This window comes from Bacillus rossius, chromosome 7, assembly GCF_032445375.1.
Source record: "Bacillus rossius redtenbacheri isolate Brsri chromosome 7, Brsri_v3, whole genome shotgun sequence".
In the NCBI taxonomy this organism is placed as follows: Eukaryota; Metazoa; Arthropoda; class Insecta; order Phasmatodea; family Bacillidae; genus Bacillus; species Bacillus rossius.
In genome coordinates, this window is record NC_086335.1 from 69,719,408 (window position 1) to 69,735,309 (window position 15,902).

At 44.0% G+C, this 15,902-nt stretch overlaps 1 protein-coding gene across 1 annotated transcript; it reads left to right on the forward strand.

Moving 5' to 3' along the window:
* The first annotated feature begins 5,125 nt into the window (after window positions 1-5,125).
* Window positions 5,126-15,513, forward strand: LOC134534321 (angiotensin-converting enzyme-like). The gene is made up of 6 exons (XM_063372706.1): window positions 5,126-5,230; window positions 6,848-6,956; window positions 8,097-8,355; window positions 9,688-9,926; window positions 11,239-11,430; window positions 14,918-15,513. Exons 2-6 carry the CDS (start codon window positions 6,854-6,856, stop codon window positions 15,190-15,192), a joined length of 1,068 nt encoding a protein of 355 aa, XP_063228776.1. The 5' UTR covers window positions 5,126-5,230; window positions 6,848-6,853; the 3' UTR covers window positions 15,193-15,513.
* The last annotated feature ends 389 nt before the right edge of the window (window positions 15,514-15,902 follow it).

Sequence of the window (15,902 nt, forward strand, 5' to 3'; positions counted from 1 at the left end):
GAAATAACACTATAACATGATGCTGTCTTATCACCAGCTCCCGGTCAAGTAAAACTGAAATGTAGCTTTTCCGATTAAAAAAAAATTGGTGGTCTGTAAAGTCGGTTTACGGACGATAGTTTAACGTGACGTCATAACAAAACATTGATGAAATGATTGCATACTTTATGAATAAAATTGAATAATTTTTATTTTAATAATAAAAGAATAAATACTTGAAATTATACTAGTAATCCGATTGTTAAAATGCAAGAATAATTAACCTTTATTGCCGAAATTGTTGTTGTAATAAGCAATGAAAACCACATTAACTTTTCACTTCACTTTATAAATAGTCGAGTTGAAGAGAGATAGATGCGGCGTAAGCGTACAATGAGCGTAATGGGACACAGCGTAACGGAACAATGTCCCGCCCGTGTGAGAAGCCGTCGACCGCGCGAAGAGTTGTGCAAATCGCCGGCTATCGCAAGCCTCTCCACATTCTGCTTGTTCATCGTCAGTGAGCCCGTGTGAAAAGGCATTGTTGGATAACGACTTGATAACGTAATCTTCTCAGTCTCTTAGGCCTTAGACAAAAATATCGGCTTTTAAAAAGCGATTGATAAGCGTACACTTTTATGACTTCGTATACATATCGATGACGTGACAATTGACGAATTTTAACGCGTCCTATGAGCTTTCTTCGATTAAGCGTGACATGTAATCTCTAACAGCTGTATAAAAAAAACGTTTCTCTCTTGCCACTGTTGGCTACAAAGATAATACGGTTAACGGTGGTGAGATTGTTAAGTATGCACTGACTCCCGGAAATGTCCAATATCATCTCACAATGCCATATCATTGCAAGTATTCTTTGTACAGGAATTTTTGGATTTTTAAAGAGAACATTTTTTTGTCACACTAAAATCTCAGGAAATAGTAGACTTTTAGTACCCAACGTTTGCTCATACAGTTTTCAAGTAATGATTTTGCTTGAGAAAAGAAAACCAGACATTTTATACTTTGTTTAATTTTATTTAATTGTTTTGATACTTTTTCATTAAGTTAATTGTTCGATTTCATTAAGACAAGTCATAAATACATGTATATTAATGTTAATAAATACATGAAACACATGTCAAATTTGTATGAAAGACATACAACACATATGCAAACTGGCATGAAATATATACTTATATACTGTACTTGGAAATACAATTCCTGCTGTTTCTGTGTATGATGGTTTTAATACACTAATGTTGCCCACTAAGGATTACTATAATATTTCCAAAATGATATCTTTGTAACCTTATGTAGCTAAATTGCTGTTATTTTATAATTATGTTTTCGCTTTTTTTTCCTTTCAAATCCCGGAAGGAAGGGCTGTACAGCAGGAAACCCGCCCCCCTTGGTCTAGCCTCTGCATCTTAGCCACCGCTGTTGGGGTCAGAGGTCAGCCGGCCACGTGAGGACGTGTGGAGAGTGAGGGGGGTAGGGGGGTTGTAATCGCGCGGCGCGCCTGTGGTGCGAGCAATCGAGGCGTGACGCGGCTGCGATAAGTAATCGATCTGACCGCCGATACGTCACGGGTCTTGACAACCACCCACCTGGCGCGTCCTCCAGATTGCATGTCAAAAAAAAAAGTTACGACGAATAATGCATAGATTCAAAACGACGAGGCCTCAATCTACCGCCCCTCCCCCCTAAATTTTAGTTTATTGCATTTTGATGCCAAAATTATCATTTTTATCTAAGACAAGCGTTGCAAATTGTGTTCTATATTAAAATTTTGTGATCGTAATTATACTTGTTAACAGCTATTTACTAAAATTATTGTCTGCTCAATTTCGTCGTGATCCATAACTAGAAGTCTATTTCCTGGGTTTCCTAAGCAAATGTCTTCCGTAATCCCATTTAAAGAAATATTTCGTAATGAAAATTTGAAATGAGAGATGGACCGAAACTGCAACGTGTCAGGCGGAGCGATGTGGCGCAGTGGTAACGCACTGCACTCGCGATCCAGAGGAACCAGGTTGGAACCCAGGAGTGCGGCCGTCCTGACCTCAGTTGCTCACAGTTTCCTGGAGCCAATCCGGGCGAGGCTGGGGCGTGGTCTCGCTGAAGGCCGCGGTCTGGTTCTTCCCCGACATCCCTGATTCGCGTTGTTTACGTGCGTGTGTTGGCTGGCTGGCAGCCTGGCGGGAAACGACGATAGTCTCCCCCTAACAACCACTCATGCCCGAAACCCCCAATGCGGACAAAAATGTCCAAGTGCCCGCCCTTGCTTAGTAGATATTTTCCACTCTGTCCAACTCTTCTTCCGGAACCATCCTTCTGTTTCCTGTAATCAACCTGCTTGTCAATAATGCATGGAATTTTTGCATCCCGCATGTAAGTACCCAGGGTTTTCCCTGTGTCTATGCAGGTTTTATCTGGAGCCCAACTTATCTAGTTTTTAGTCTAGAATAGTCAGTGAGGGGAGTTAGTCATGGCGCCAATAGCTGCCATGGCTGGCCAACCCCCCTCCTAGCACATGATGCATGCTACCTCTCCTGCATGGCTAACACCCTGCATGCTTAGAGCGTATAGGCTTCGGCCTGAGACGCACTTAGAGTCTATCCCTAACCAGGACCCCTCCCAAATACACTTAGTTTTAATTTAGGCTAGGAAAAAAAAATTACGTATGTGTGGTGACCACGCTGTTTGTGAGACGCAGAATTACGACGCAGCGTGAAAATGGAAGAAACATGCCGAGAGCTTTCTCGCAAGCACATGCGAGGCGTACGCTTCTTTGAACCTCGGCAGGTGCAGCATTTCACCCGACTGTTGCAGACCTCCGGCTAGCCCTAATCGAGCTGACTGTCACGTGCACGAAAACGCTTGAAATAATTTGATTGGCGTCGAAAATAGTGTTTGCTTGATCCCATTTAACGATATTTTAAATTAAATGGAAGTGTCTCGAAAATTTTTACTGAATTTTCCTGCTTTTAATTTCTCCTCAAAACATTCCACCATTCACCATGGCAGACACGTCCCGACTGTGACACTTGACACGACTCTAAAGGTTGTTGGGTTACGTATGGATACAGCACAGTTCTCTGATTCCCAAAGAAAACAGGAGCGTCAGTCGCGGCAGTGAGTTGCGACTCTGTCTCCCTCGCTTCGCGAGGCGCATGACCGCGACTCACCAGATGATTCGCCCCTGCCTGGGTGAAGGGGGGAGGGGGCGGATCCAATCAAGCGGAGAGGCTCTCGTCTTTGTTTACCGGGCGCAGCTGCCGGCCCCAGGGACAAGTCGCTGGCCGGTCCAGCAGCCGGCAGCGCTCTCCGTGGGGCAGAGAGACTCTAATTGCCAAGACGAAGTAGTTCCGCGCCCGCCCGCTAGGTAGCAGGTTTCTTAATATATTTTTAACACGGTTACATTGATTGTGAGAAGTGGGAAGCCTTCTTTTCACAGACGAGAGAGACAAAACCCGAAGTTCCCCGAAGTTCATGTTTTTTTCCCCGGATCTTTAATGTAGCTATCCTAACCAAATCAACCGTCCACAATGTTTTAAAGTTTTTATAATGTAGCTAACCTAACCTAATTGACCATTAGTATCCTTTTATCAACACCGCCATAATTATTTACAATGAACAAAAAAACCCGAAGATGCACGATCGGACGTTTGGCTCTCTCGTCTGTGAAAAGGTTCCCCTAATACATAACATATTATCAAATAAACAAATATAAGTGAAAACTAATTCACTTTATTTTGCTAGCCACATATTTAGTGGCGTGGCATACCGGAAATGTTGCATCTCATTTATATAGAACATGCTTTTTTTTTTTAAATTACAAAACAGTATTACGTGTTTATTGTACCGTTTACTAAGCAATTAATCGTCAAGTAGTTCAATTAACAATATAAACCATTGTGAACTTCCCGCCCGAGTGTTATTTGCAAGTAGTTATGGGCCCATCCGACAGATAGCGTCACATGTCCCGTAAAACATTCCACTGTAAGCGTCGCACTTCTATGTCTCGCTCCTTGTTCTTGTTCTATGGCGCTCCCGCCTGGCTCCTGTCCCTCATCGGCGCTACAAGCGACACTCGCCGTCAGCACATACACTTGAACAATAAAACAAAACAAAAAAGTACGCAATGACATACTGAACACTATTATACCTAGGAAACGTACAGCTAGAGGCGGCCCGGGTGTCTCCAGAGGAGCGGAGGTCGCAATTATTCGGTAATGTTCGGGCATGTCGAATACTCGGCGTGAATCGTAGGCTTCCCGGCGTTGCTTCGCCAACTCTTGCCTGAGAGTGAGGAGTGGGGCGCCAAATATTACCCCCTCCCCCTATCCGTCACAGTGCGTCCAACTCCTGAGCGTTTCACTTTTCGTTACTCTCTTGATGAGTCTTCACCTCAGCTTAACCTTACCAACTGCAAATAAATTTCACTTAAATTTTTTTTTTCTCAGTGAAATTTGATGTGCGGTTCTTATGGGAAATCGGCGAAATGTAAATCGGACACAGATGGAATGTATTAGCTATAATGTAATTATTGATGATAACCTTAAGTGACGCCCGTTTATCATAATGACGGTAACAAGTAATAGTATAAATTACATTACAGTAAAAACATTCCATTTATACCCAATTTTCACCATTATCGATTTTCCTATGAGACCTAACTTTGAGAATAAAATATGAATATTATTTTGGCGGTTTATTTTTTTGTAATTTATTTTGAATGAAAAACCTATGTTTCCCATTACCAAAAAAATTAACCAAAACCTAAACTGTTAAGCTCCACAGCTGCAAACTGTTGCTATCTGGTAGGCTTTACCAATGAGACAAGGAGACAGGGCATGGCCTACTCATGCTGAGAGACCCAGGCTGACGTCACACGTGAACTGCTCCGACACAGGACAACAGACGGGACTAAGAAAAACTATTAAATCTCATGTCAGCACTGGATTCCTGGTGACGGCTAGGTTTCCTGTTGAGTGCCAAGCTAGCCCTGAGCTGCCAGGGGGCGAGGCGCCTGCGTGCCCGCTTCCCGCGCTACACCCGCGCGCTCCTGGCGGCCGCGAGTATAAGTGCAGGCGCAGCCGGCCGCGGGCCCAGTGAGCGGGGAGAAGTCGCAGGGGAGGTGGTTGTTTCCGGTCACGTGGTTTCCGCCGTCCCCGCCGCTTACTGGCGCACGCGGACAGTGATTAACGTTCCGTAACGCAGTGCAGATTCGATCAGGAGAGAAAACTTGGTACGTTTCTACAAACATTAAAGCCAATAGCTATACAATGTACACCGCTCTAAATGTTTTACGAAAACATTATTTCCTATTCTTATACTATGCTCCCAACCATTTGGTTACCGACTTACTGTTCAAATGTTGCAAAATTGTTGCCAATATTTAAAAAAAATGTTTAATTGGTTAATCAAACAAAATACAGAGTTGGATTATTTGAATCCTTTACATCAGCATTCGTTCTCTTTCAGATTTTTTTTTTTTTTTTTTTTCGGTTCGAACGACTATCCAATTAAATTTTTTCTCTGAAAGAATTTCAATCTTCAAGTTATAACATTAAAGAAAACTAAATTTTAACTTTTTTTTTTCAAGAAATTTAAACATTAATTAAGTATAAGTTGTCAATAATTATTAACGATAGTAGTCTGTTTTTCGCTAAGTTTTTACGATACAAGATTTTTTGATTTTTTTTTTTCTGAAACAATCTTTTGGACTTATCAGTCATGCCATATTTCCGTGAAATCGTTTTAATCGATCTTTGCCATTGCAAGAATCATCCAAGAACTTTGTTTTTTGTTTGATTTCTATATCAACGAAATTCATTTTAGGATTTCTTACAAGAAATTTTACTTTTTAATAGGAAATATATATTTTTACATATTTGTTAGTTACGTGTCAGAGGCTACGAATAAAACGATTTTTCTCTGCTGTTTTGTAGATCTTTAATAAAAGCAAGCACGCTCCACTCCAGCTACTTAGAAAGGTCTGCAATAGTTTGTGAATTGCGGTTATAAATAATCAGTTAAAAATGGTTACGTTATTTTAGTTTGCTAAAGATTCTAAAGTTGTAGGCTAAAAAAAATAAGAAAAAAAATTATCGTTTTGCTAGTGTGCGGCCAGTTAGAGTCCAGTGAAGTGAAAAAATAAAACTAACTAAACAAGTAGATGCAATAGCTTACAGTACGGCAACAGCCGTTTCTATCACGAGGCCTCATACATGAGACGATTTTTTTCAAGTGAACTATTCGACAATTAGGTGACGAATTTCGAGACCATGATAAATAAAACACGACAGATAAAGTAAGTTGTGTTGCTCGACGTTGGTCTGGACGCAGCTCTGTGTCTGTGTCTGTGTGTGTGTGTGTGTGTGTGTGTGTGTGTGTGTGTGTGTGTGTGTGTGTGTGTGCGCGTGCGTGTGCGCGTGCGCGTGCGCGCGTGCGTGCGTGCGTGCGTGTGTGCGTGTGTGTGTGCAAGGGCGAAGGAATCGGGGGGGACAGGGCGGACATGTCCCCCTGAACTTTTTGGGTGGAGGGGACTGTCCCCCCCAACTTTCTAGACCGTGATATTTTAATTTAAAATATTATTCTGCCCAACCTTATTTGTAATTTCTTCACTCTAAAATTTAACTTAAGGAAACAATAATAATTTTAACATCGATGTATCCAATGGATAGATACAAAAACTGCTTAAAAAGCGCTATTTTGCACTTTTAAAATAAAAATTTTCCGGTGGAGGACCCCCGGACCACCCCTTAGTAAGAGGGGAATCGGTTTACATGACATCAAAATCATTTGTCCCCCCCCCCCCCCAACTTTATGAACACATTTACACCAATGTGTGTGTGTCCCGCAGCGCGGCATGAGAGGGCCGGTGGGCCTGGTGCTGCTGGCAGCCTTGGCTGTGGTCCCCGCGCTGCGCCCCCCGGAGCAGGCCCCCGTCCCTCGAGCGGACCCCGGCGCCCGTGAGTACCTCAGCCTCAGCACCTCGGCACCTCGGTACCATTACAGTGCAAGTTGTCTACAAGTGTTACCTCCGCACCATTCCCCATCTAACCTACGCCGCTTCTCTTCCCTAGAAATCTGGTCGCTTTTATCGCTTACTCACTGGTCGCTTGATCGAATGTTCGCTTGCACATTATTGCTCGCATGCTTCCTTTTTTTGTTTGGTTTTACTTGCTCGTTTGATCGCATGCTCGCGCTTGATTAAAATTTAAGTGCTTTGCACACAAAACAATATTCAAGCAAGTTTAACAATCATAATTGTCGTTACTTTTTCATATTTACCTTTTCCAGATGAATGATATCACAGTATGTAGTTCACATTCTTGCCAGACACACGCCAAACTACCTATTAGAGCCTTGTTGTGTTCCCGCGGTACCTTCGTTGAGCACGTCCATTGTTTTTATGGCAACAAACAATAGACGTTAGAAATACTGTCATTTATGTTTATCCAAAACGACAACCTGTCAGTGTACATCTTTGCCAACCTGATAAATACAAAAAAAATTTTATCGTATTTTTCTGTCGACAGACTTCACTAATACACTTCACTCCAGCACGCACATGTCGTTCTATTCTTCTGGTGGCGGATTTCCCCAGGGGGGCGCAAGTCTATAGGCCGAATCATGACACTAAATTATTGTGCGGTTTACATAGGGCCAATACAGGGAAAATTATTCGTAACTGTAATTACTGAGCATGAATTAGACAAAATAATTGCATCTTACGTGAAACTTAATTTTATTACTATTGAAGTACTGATTTACTATAATTATTCCATAATTATAACTTTTATCTAAACTGTGATTAATTGTAAATAATGTACTGTTTTTAAGTTGTTAAGTTGCTTCCAAAATCCTCATGGTTTCCATTTTAAGGCAGAAAATAAGATCGATTGTTATAACATTGAGTTGCGACTCTTTATCTTACTTGCTTAGTGGATTTCCCCCACTCACCGCAACATACAATTAGGTACAATACGTGTTTGAAGTTCGCGAGAACAGTTACGGTGGTGGCATCTAGCGGCGCGGAGTGGAAACAGCTGGAGAGCAACGCAGTTTAGTAGAGATGTGGAGTTGAGGTTAGGCACGACCGGGCGCAGGCGACGCGGAGGCGTGGTTGGCGAGCCTGGACGCCGAGCTGGGGCGCCTGAACGCCGCCGCGGCGGCGGTCACGTGGCACCTGGCCGTGGGGCAGGGCCGGGGGCTGGCGGCGCTGGCGGGGCGCCTGGCGGAGCGCCAGGCAGCCTGGAGGTCGCGTCGCTGCGCCCGGGCGCCCGCCCTCGCTTCGCTGGACGCCGCCGGGCGCCGCCAGGTGTACCTGCTGTGCCGCGGGCCGGCGCTCACCCCAGCCTCCGCCAGGTGCGCCAACAATGTTTGGTTCTGCATGCAAATAATTAATAGAAATAAAATAATAAAACGACTGGAGTGATATTATAAATATGGTTTAAAGCCATTTTAAAAATTAATCAAAACTAATATTTCATAGAACTATTTATTTTAGTAAAATAAACTAGATTGATTTTTATAATGGAAATCAATAATATCTTAGATGATTATTCTAATTTATTAATTACAGTTATTTATTAGATAATAATGCAATAATTTATAATGCAAATTAATTAACACATGTGAACATAACCTCACTTATAAAGATACACCTGAAACAGTGTATAAACACAATTTATATCACTAATATTCACAAAAAAAAAATGTTTTTAATAATATAAACATGTATTCAATATCAACTATAATATTATTTGAAGGCAAATTAAAATTTCTATTTGTGTTTAGCCTTTTTTTTACATCCTGTCAAATTTTGTTGAAAGACACACACGCATCATAAAACATTATTCTCATATTTTTTTCATAACACGCCCAACGAATTATAAACTAACCCTACTTACAAAAATATACTTGAAAAGGTTAATAAACATTTTTTTATCACTAATATTCACAATAAATAAATATTTTAATTATATGGACCACTTTTTAATATCGACTTCTAAAGTACAAGATTTAAAGTAAAAATATAATTTTTATTTATAAGTAACCTTTTATTTTGTATGAACCCTTTTTTTCATCCTGTAAAACTTTTGTTGAATGTTGCATTCGCATTGTAAAAATTCACTCTCGTCATTTTTTCATAATGTAGGTACTTAAAGATGTAAACCTTTGAAAACAGAAACCACAGATTTCACGATTACATAGTATTATACAATATCGCGAAATATTTTTATTTTTTATTTTTAGCTAAATGCAGGAAAAAACTTTGTACACCTTTCTTTATTGTCCAACCGAGCTGTAAAGTAGGCAATTGGCTTAGTTAATGGAAATTGCAAGTTTGTTCAAGCATTACATCTCTAAGTTCCACCCGCAGCTATGAGCTCTACCAGGCGGACGTGGGGCGAAATGTAATCCTGCAATTGGAATTACTGTGAATATGAAGTAACATATTAGGCCTACTTTGCTAGTATTTTTGTCGCATTCTGTTTGTATGTCGTTTAAGCTATTCAGCGGGGAGGGTAATGCACTTACAAACTAAATTCAACACAATCACACATTATAGAATGCCACACACGCACAGATGTGTTCGCAAATGCAGGCAGCTTACTAGCGCTGCCAGCTGTCTAATGGAGGTGTACTCTAGTGGGCAGGTTTGTAAACACATGCTCCTTGGTGTGGGTGTCGCAGGCAGCTGACTGTCGCCGCCGGCCGGCAGATGGAGGTGTACTCTAGCGGGCGAGTGTGCCGTCGACATAAGGAGCCGTGCTACAGCGGCGAGCCAGACTTGGAGCGCCTCATGAAGCGATCTCGGGACCCCGCCGAGCTCCTGTGGGGATGGCAGCAGTGGCGCAGGGCTGTGGGTCCACCCGCCCTGAGGCCCTTCCTTGTCACCATGGCACTGCAGAACCAAGCCGCCAGGGCCAACGGTGAGTGCTCTTCCTTCAACCTCACTTTCCTTCTTCATTAAGAATAGATTTATAAATCGATTGACGCCATCTTGGTTTCAACAATTTTAAGTATAATATTTTTTATGGTCGGTGAGTGCTCTTCCTTCAACCTCACTTTCCTTCTTCATTAAGTATAGAGTTATAAATAGATTGACGCCATCTTGGTTTCAACAATTTTAAATCTAACATTTTTATGGTGTAATACTTCAAATCTTCCATCATATTTCCCTTTTCTTTTTTTAAAGTTTTTTTAATTCATTACTTAAATTTATGAAGTATTTGTATGATAACAACTCAATACCTTCTTTGCGATTGTTGTTGTGACACAAATATCCACTTAATTTAATATCATGAGTGTAAAAAGGCACACAATTTTCGTAATTTTCATTACTTGCGTGATTTTTTTAAACCCATGGAATTAAACAAGGTGAATAACTGTTGAAAATATTTTTATCATAGGCACAATTGCGAGGGAGGCATCAGGTAAAAATGTCAGAAATAAAAGTAATGGGCGAGGTCTGGCGGGAGGAGCTGGAGACTCCACACCTGGAGGACCTAGTGGACGAGCTCTACCACCAGGCGGAGCCCCTCTACAAGCTGCTGCACTAGTGTTGGTTGTCACCGTCTCTAGTACCTCGCTGCCTGTTGTGTGCAGGCTACGCCAACATGGGCGAGGTCTGGCGGGAGGAGCTGGAGACTCCACACCTGGAGGACCTAGTGGACGAGCTCTACCACCAGGCGGAGCCCCTCTACAAGCTGCTGCACTAGTGTTGGTTGTCACCGTCTCTAGTACCTCGCTGCCTGTTGTGTGCAGGCTACGCCGACATGGGCGAGGTCTGGCGGGAGGAGCTGGAGACTCCACACCTGGAGGACCTAGTGGACGAGCTCTACCGCCAGGTGGAGCCCCTCTACAAGCTGCTGCACTAGTGTTGGTTGTCACCGTCTCTAGTACCTCGCTGCCTGTTGTGTGCAGGCTACGCCGACATGGGCGAGGTCTGGCGGGAGGAGCTGGAGACTCCACGCCTGGAGGACCTAGTGGACGAGCTCTACCACCAGGCGGAGCCCCTCTACAAGCTGCTGCACTAGTGTTGGTTGTCACCGTCTCTAGTACCTCGCTGCCTGTTGTGTGCAGGCTACGCCGACATGGGCGAGGTCTGGCGGGAGGAGCTGGAGACTCCACGCCTGGAGGACCTAGTGGACGAGCTCTACCACCAGGCGGAGCCCCTCTACAAGCTGCTGCACTAGTGTTGGTTGTCACCGTCTCTAGTACCTCGCTGCCTGTTGTGTGCAGGCTACGCCGACATGGGCGAGGTCTGGCGGGAGGAGCTGGAGACTCCACACCTGGAGGACCTAGTGGACGAGCTCTACCACCAGGTGGAGCCCCTCTACAAGCTGCTGCACGCCTATGTGCGCCACTGTCTGGTGCGCTACTATGGCGACCAGCTCGTTGACCCGCGCGGGCCCATACCCGCGCACCTTCTGGGTGCGTACCGGGGTCTTCTGCAGCCTTGTGTCCCTCTGATGTGATGTGGGGTCATTCCCGGCGAGGTCCTACGCAGGGCCAGTGGGTTTCTCGGAGTAGCCCGGTCACTAATTCATTCCGCCAAGCCTCCATTCTCATCTGCTTACCCATCGACGTCCCTGAATAGGACGTCTATATCTCAAAGATGTATCCCACATAGCTACGCACGCTCGCAGCAAGCTCGCCATGGCAAACCAATTAGCCAGCCACGAGAAAGAAGGAGCAAGCCCTAGAGTTTGAGTTGATCTTGCAGAAAGATTACTAGACGATGAGTCATGTTGTAAACGTATTTCAAGCAAAGCGAAGCTTGTCTTGCTTGCCTGAAACCTTAATTACAAATTTTCCGCCGAAAAATTCGCAAGTGTTGTCGCCAAACTGTGCGACTAAGAAAATTAAACCACGTTTTTGTTTATTAGATCATAATTTCCAATGAAACAGCACCACGTGTCCATAAAATCGGGATGCACAAATTTTGTGTGTAATAATAACAGTTTGCTATCTCCATAATACTTCTGTACAATTGCACCATTCTGCTCTTCGATCTGCGATCCAATGATCTTAGCCCAAGGATGATCTGTCCATCATTCTTCTAAACTTTGTGTCAACACATATTGGGACTACAATAGCTTAGCTTTCATGAACTATAATTCATACATATCCAATCTACAACAACAGGTAGCAGCAGTGTCAAATAAATTTTAGGGGCATTTCTTTTGGTTGGTACCCATAATCGATTGTGGCTCGGCGAACAAATGGTTGATGCGATTTAACAAGATAGCAGCACATATATTCGCTGCCTTTACCTTTTGAATTTTAATACAATTGATAACACATACTGATATTTAAAAGTTGGTACAGAACGAAAGTAGAAAATATGAATAGGTTTTGACTAAATTTTTTTGAATTTAATATGAAAAGTAATAATTACAAAATAAAATATTTTAACATTATACAAAAATTATAAGCATTTCATACATTTGAAATATTGGTATTTTGAGTGAGAATAGGCTGTACCACTAGAATAAGTTAAAATTTTAATGTGTGCGTTATACATAAAATACATTTTTTAAAATGAAGTTTAATAAATATTTACGTCTGATGTAATTTACATGCATAAAGTCTGTGAAAATGCCTGGCACATCTGCTGGCGCAGTGTCGATAATACACTTATAATATGAAACTCGGGTACGAAATTTAATGTGGAATTATTTAAAATAATGGCACCAAGTGTGATAAATATCTGCAAATTATGTTTTCAGCTGAATGTTTGGACGCGAATCACACGTAATTTCCGCAACCGCCGTCGACTACCGAATCATTCAATTTTCAGACCGAAAAAAAAAAAAAAAAAAACGAAAAAAGACTTGAAAAAATACTAAACACTGGTTTCGACCTGATTTTCGACAAATAATTTTAAATAAAATTCTGCCTATCGTGTTGAAATTCGCTAAACAGTTAATCACGGGTGAAGTAGGCAGATCGCTTCAGTCACGGAACTAAGCGTGCCGTGTTCGACCGACCCGAGCTGGGAAAGGAATGAATGGCGAGTCCAGACACGACCCGGGCGGTAATGCGAGCAGGCTTCACCCCCGAACACTCGTGCCAGAGCAAACCAAGCGAGCTGCTGTCCACGGATTGTCACCTCCCCTACCCAACCCTCACGTTCACGGGGGCGAATTAATTAACTGCGCTGTTTGCGAGGGGAGGGGGGGGGGGGTCGCGGCCGTGTCGGGAATACGCGCGAGGCGACGGAAATGAAGACGAGTTCTCGCGGCGTCGGGAACTAATTTGGGGGGAGACAAGGCCGAATGCTCTCCATTCTTCTTGTTCTTCTTTCCTATACTTCCCCCCTCCCCCCACCCACGGTGAGGCTGAGTCCCTGGCGAGAGTCTGATGAATACGAGAGATCATCCCTCCTCATCGCGACGAGTGGATCGTGGGGGGGGGGGGGGGGGGGGGGGGGGGGCTACACACCGGGACGGTCGGCAACGTTTCATTTGGAAATTAAACCCCTGTGACGTAGAAGTGTTGTCTTTACGTGTACACCAGACACTTCCTACTGCAATTTCAATCAGCGGCTCCCTGATGAAAGCCTCGTGGCGTGCTTGACGGAGACAGAGCTGTGTCACGCGTAGTTGGCGGACCTGAGACCCGCGGATGAGATCACTCGAGAGAAACAGGGTGCTGCAGTCAGCACTTCACTACATGTACTACACTTTACAAGTTGTACTTCTTTTTGATTGCAAGACACTGAACTATTTTTGAAATTTATTGTAACAATATTCATATAAACACTGGTATAAAAAATTTATTTATTTATTAAAATAATCTAATAAATTTATGCTGAATTTTTATTCTTATTTCTTAATTTTAGTTACATATTTAAAAAAATTAATGCAAACTAATTATACATACGGGAACATAACCTCACTTACCTAAATACACTTGAAAATACAAAACTCAGCTAGACCTGATTTTTGACAGGGAATTTTTTTATTAAAATATTACCCATATTGTTAAAATTAAAAAGTTAATACTATGTAGTTTACGCACATGTTAGATGACTATACATCAATTAATATTAAAGGATCGTACTATTATAAAATTTTATTTTCGATTACCCATGCAAATTCATGGAAATTCATTTCCTAACAAACATATATAATTTAATATTACTTTAAGTAAAAAAAAGCCAGAAGGGTAAGTCGAGGGTATGACTATCAGAGCGTAAAAAAAAAATTGGTTGTCTGTAAAGTCGGTTTACGGACGGTAGTTTAACGTGTCAACGTCATAACAAAACATTGATGAAATGATTGCATAATTTTATGAACAAAATTGAATCATTTTTATTTTATTAATAAATTAATAAATACTTGAAATTATACTAGTAATCAGATTTTTAAAATGCAAGAATAATTAACCTTTATTGCCGAAATTGTTGTTGTAATAAGCAATGAAAACCACATTAACTTTGCACTTCACTTTATAAACAGTCGACGAAACAGTTCACGTGTAGATGTAAGTTGTGTGCTGCCGCTGTCTTTCTTCTCCTCGGACGCATAGGCCAATCGAGTGGAAGAGAGATAGATGCGGCGCAAGCGTACAATGAGCGTAACGGGACACAGCGTAACGGAACAATGTGCGTAACGGGATACAGTGTAACGGAACAATGTGCGTAACGGGACACTTTTTCGTGCGTGCAGCCGGCGTACATCGATATATTAGACGTTGTCACGTCAAAAATGTAACGCCCAGGAGTTGGACAATGATGTGTTTGCATTTTAGCACATTCGCATATTTGAGTACTAGCACTCTCATACTTGCTCACATTCTATTGGCCTGTCTCTATTTGCAACCACATATCCGCATGGTTATTTTTTAAGTTATTCTTCTTTGGTCCGCATGGAAAACAATGACGAGGGAGACGGCGGCGGGGTGTTGCTCGCAGGCGACATGTGGGCGCAGAACTGGGCCGCTCTGGGCGACGTGCTCGCAGCGCCGCGCCTCGACCTGACGGCAGCGCTCCGGCACAGGAACTACACCGTGGAGGCCATGGCGCGCCACGCCGAGGACTTCTACACCTCTCTGGGCCTGGACGCCATGACGCCCACCTTCTGGCGGCAGTCGCAGCTGCGGGCTCCCCCGGGCAGCAACACCACGTGCCACGGCACTGCCGCCAACATGTTCCGGCCCGGCGACTACAGGCGAGTCCCAGTTCCATAGAGTACACACTTGGGTAGAGCATGCTGGGTCTGGACGCCATGACGCCGACCTCCTGGCGGGCTCCCTCGGGCAGCAACACCACGTGCCACGGCACTGCCGCCAACATGTTCCGGCCCGGCGACTACAGGCGAGTCCCAGTTCCATAGAGTACACACTTGGGTAGAGCATGCTGGGTCTGGACGCCATGACGCCGACCTCCTGGCGGGCTCCCTCGGGCAGCAACACCACGTGCCACGGCACTGCCGCCAACATGTTCCGGCCCGGCGACTACAGGCGAGTCCCAGTTCCATAGAGTACACACTTGGGTAGAGCATGCTGGGTCTGGACGCCATGACGCCGACCTCCTGGCGGGCTCCCCCGGGCAGCAACACCACGTGCCACGGCACTGCCGCCAACATGTTCCGGCCCGGCGACTACAGGCGAGTCCCAGTTCCATAGAGTACATACTTGGGTAGAGCATGCTGGGTGTGGACGCCATTACGCCGACCTGCTGGCGGGCTCCCTCGGGCAGCAACACCACGTGCCACGGCACTGCCGCCAACATGTTCCGGCCCGGCGACTACAGGCGAGTCCCAGTTCCATAGAGTACATACTTGGGTAGAGCATGCTGGGTCTGGACGCCATGACGCCGACCTCCTGGCGGGCTCCCTCGGGCAGCAACACCACGTGCCACGGCACTGCCGCCAACATGTTCCGGCCCGGCGACTACA

Excerpts from the sequence above, each read along its gene's own strand:
- LOC134534321 (XM_063372706.1), top strand. The coding sequence starts at position 6,854 with ATGAGAGGGCCGGTGGGCCTGGTGCTGCTGGCAGCCTTGGCTGTGGTC. Across the intron at positions 8,356-9,687 it reads CTCACCCCAGCCTCCGCCAG|GCAGCTGACTGTCGCCGCCG; the intron begins GTGCGCCAACAA and ends TGGGTGTCGCAG. Across the intron at positions 9,927-11,238 it reads CCAAGCCGCCAGGGCCAACG|GCTACGCCGACATGGGCGAG; the intron begins GTGAGTGCTCTT and ends TGTTGTGTGCAG.